This window comes from Corvus brachyrhynchos, unplaced genomic scaffold, assembly GCF_000691975.1.
Source record: "Corvus brachyrhynchos isolate BGI_N302 unplaced genomic scaffold, ASM69197v1 scaffold5, whole genome shotgun sequence".
NCBI lineage: Eukaryota > Metazoa > Chordata > Aves > Passeriformes > Corvidae > Corvus > Corvus brachyrhynchos.
Window position 1 is genome coordinate 6463381 of NW_008238321.1, and position 2966 is coordinate 6466346.

Genomic DNA, 2966 nt, shown 5'->3' on the forward strand with positions numbered 1-2966 from the left:
AACGTCTGCGCGCAAGGAGAAGCCACTGACCCAGCAGGATTCGAATCCCAGACATTACAGGCATGCCACCTCTATCTGTGCCCGTTCCCTATATCCAGGGCAACTGCCTCCAGCAACTGTTTACCCAGAGGAGAAAATGTCAAGTTTAGGGAGTTGACTTAATCATGACCAAGGGCTGGATTTGGTGACACACCCCTGAGCATGCTCTGCACCTCTCCTGCTCCTCCTGATTGCTGGGGTTAGATGGGAGACCAGGAGATCTGCTGTGAGGCAAGGAATTGATTCCAGCCAGGATCCTATAAACGCAGAACAGTCACTTTGGCAGAATCTCCCTTAAGTGAGTGCAAAGTACCTGCTAACTGCTGTACCAAATTTGAAATAATCCCTGTTTTAAAGTCTTATTATTTGCTGGAAAGCAGAACATCTGACCATGATCAAGCTGCAGTGGGTGGGTTGGAAAGCAGCCCTTGGATTTGGGGGGAACAGGCATCTTCATTTGATTTTTAGAATTTCTTCAGCCACATTAATAGACTGATTACAGCACCTGAGTGACACTGGCCAACAACAAACACCCCCGGGAGACACCCCACTCCAATGCCATGAGCCCTGAGCCAGCAGCCTCTTCCCAGCAGTCCTGAAGGAAGAGCAAGGGTCTGGAAGAAGAAAACATCATTCTCTGGTCCTAGAGCAGAGAAAGCATCTCTCCTTCCTCCCACCATCCTCCACTGCAGATCCTCCTCCACAGTTTTTCAAGAGGCTTTGACTGCAAGACTTGAGGCTGACCCTGCATTAGCAGCTCTGCCAGAATGCTTCCAAGCACGATAAAACTCTCACTGTCCTTAAAAAAAAAAAGGCCTCTGGCTGTAAAAGGAAGGACAACTGCTTATCCAGGCCTGACAGGGAAAGACAGCAGAGGGGTTCGCATCACCAGCAGGAAAATTAGGGTAGAAAGTTTCCCTCCTGATATCTCAGAGAAGTCAGGGAGCAGAGCAGCTGCCTTACACCCAGCAGTCTCCATCCCTGGGGATGGAGTTTGCTCTGCAATAAAAGGATACAGGGCAGGATGGGTCCCCTTGGGTCCCATTTCACAAAATCACCCTGACCTCTGGTCCCCTGCACAGCCCTGTCAAACCACCAGAGTATGAGAAAATGTCCTCAGTGCCGTTCCCGATTCCCTCTGCAGCCTCCCTCATCCCTGGCTAATCCACACAAGTTACCTAACGCTGGGGTCCGGCGATGATTAGTTAATGTTTGTGCAGCTTTTCCGAGATAAAAGCTACGTGAGATCTCAGCATTTATTATTGATGCACCAGTCAAGGAGGCCAGGTGTTTGTGGGGGGGAAAAATTCCTTCTCGAACCCTGCGGCGATCAATTTACAACCCAAAGCAAGGGATTGTGTTACCGGCCTGAGAGCCCGGAAAACCAGCCTGGACCTTCACCAGTCTAAAAAAATAACCCCCCGAACAAGGATACAGCTGGTAGCTCAGAGCACTGCTAGCAGAGTCCCGGTGATCCCTGCTCCTGGCAGGGAGCACTCTGACCTTCAGGGACACAAGGGACTGGCAGCCCCCGTGCCAGGCTTTGAGCTGCCCTCCCCAGGAGCTGGACACCAGCAGGATCCGTACACTCCAGCCCTTCCTGTCCCCTTACCTGCCTGTCCCCTCACCTGCCTGCTCCCCTGTCCCAGCCCGTACTGGGAGGCAGTGGGATTAAGAAGCAGGCGTTTCCCAGTGCCAATCCCAGCTTTACTGCCGACCAACTGCGTGACCTTGGGCAGGTCATTCCACCTCCAAGGCTCTTCCTCAACACACATAAAAGTCTTTTCCTGTGCCTGTGACCCGCTGCACTTCCAAGTGACAATCACACGGGGCTCTGGGCTCTGGTCTCCCTATCATCATTGGGCAGGGGAGGGTTCGGCAGTCCCAGTTTGTAGACTGGGAAGACGAGGCCATTCACACCTCCTCTCCACGATTAAGGTCAGGTCAGGGAGGCACCGGCCGAGCTAAGAATAGACCCAGGAGCCCCGTCCCTACCAGCTGCTCTGCTCTGACCACTCTTGGGCAAAGGATCCATTTTGTGTCTCAACGTGTTATTTTAACCATTTACAGCAACTACGGCAAAGCTCAGCTCCGCGAGCGGCCACGCTCCCACCAGCACTCGCCTCAAGCCCCGCGGAGAGGGCACCTACCCAAATCCTCACCTACCACGACGGCAGGACCCCCCCCCCAAATCCCTGCTTCATTCTTTTCACCACAGAGAACCCCTGAGTGCCTACAGACGAGGGAGATGGAGCCCGAGGCGCCGTCGGGGCGCGTATCCGTGCGCCTCGTGATCCGCGTTACACAACCGGGCCCCGGCTCGTTAGTGGAGCCTCGGCAACGGAGAGTTACCTGAGCACCGTGACGCTCCCCCTCTTCACGGGCAGGAAGAGAACGGGCTCTGAGACCCTGATGGGTTTGAACTGGAATTTACACCCGAAGCAGAGCGCCGAGTCGCTGAAGAAGGAGACGGAGACGATGGGCCTCTCAAAGATATGGATGGGGTCCACGTGGGAGACAATGCAGCCCCCGGGCTGGTAGTCGTTGATGACGGCACTGTTCACAAAGCCCTCGGGGATCACCCGGTGCTCCACCAGCTTCCTGATCACCAGGTCGTGCACCCACTCGGGGATGGCATCCACCTCCCCCCGCGGGTACAGGCGCTCCTGGCCGGGGCCTCGCCGCTGCAGCTGAGACCCGTAGGTGTAGCCTTCACCGAAAAAATACTTGTTCCGCAGCGGTGCCCGATCCACCGTGTGCTCCTTGTAGAGCCCCTTCTCCGCCCGGGACACCACGTCCTCGATGCGCGCCTCGATTTTGGCGCACTCCTCGGCGCTGAAGAGGCGAAGCTGGCGGATGCCGCTCTTGACTTTCCGAGCTTCCTCCTCCTCCTTCTGCTCCTCCTAGTCGCTGGGCTCGGAGCCGGA

At 55.6% G+C, this 2966-nt stretch overlaps 1 protein-coding gene across 1 annotated transcript in view; it reads right to left on the minus strand.

Annotated features, from left to right (window-relative positions):
- Positions 1–2966, minus strand: part of ALKBH5 (alkB homolog 5, RNA demethylase) — a gene marked incomplete at its 5' end in the record, with an annotated part of 16705 nt that extends 13739 nt beyond the window's left edge. Inside the window, 1 exon segment of the mRNA XM_008633617.2 lies at positions 2392–2966. Within this exon segment, the coding sequence (XP_008631839.1) occupies positions 2392–2966 (575 nt within the window).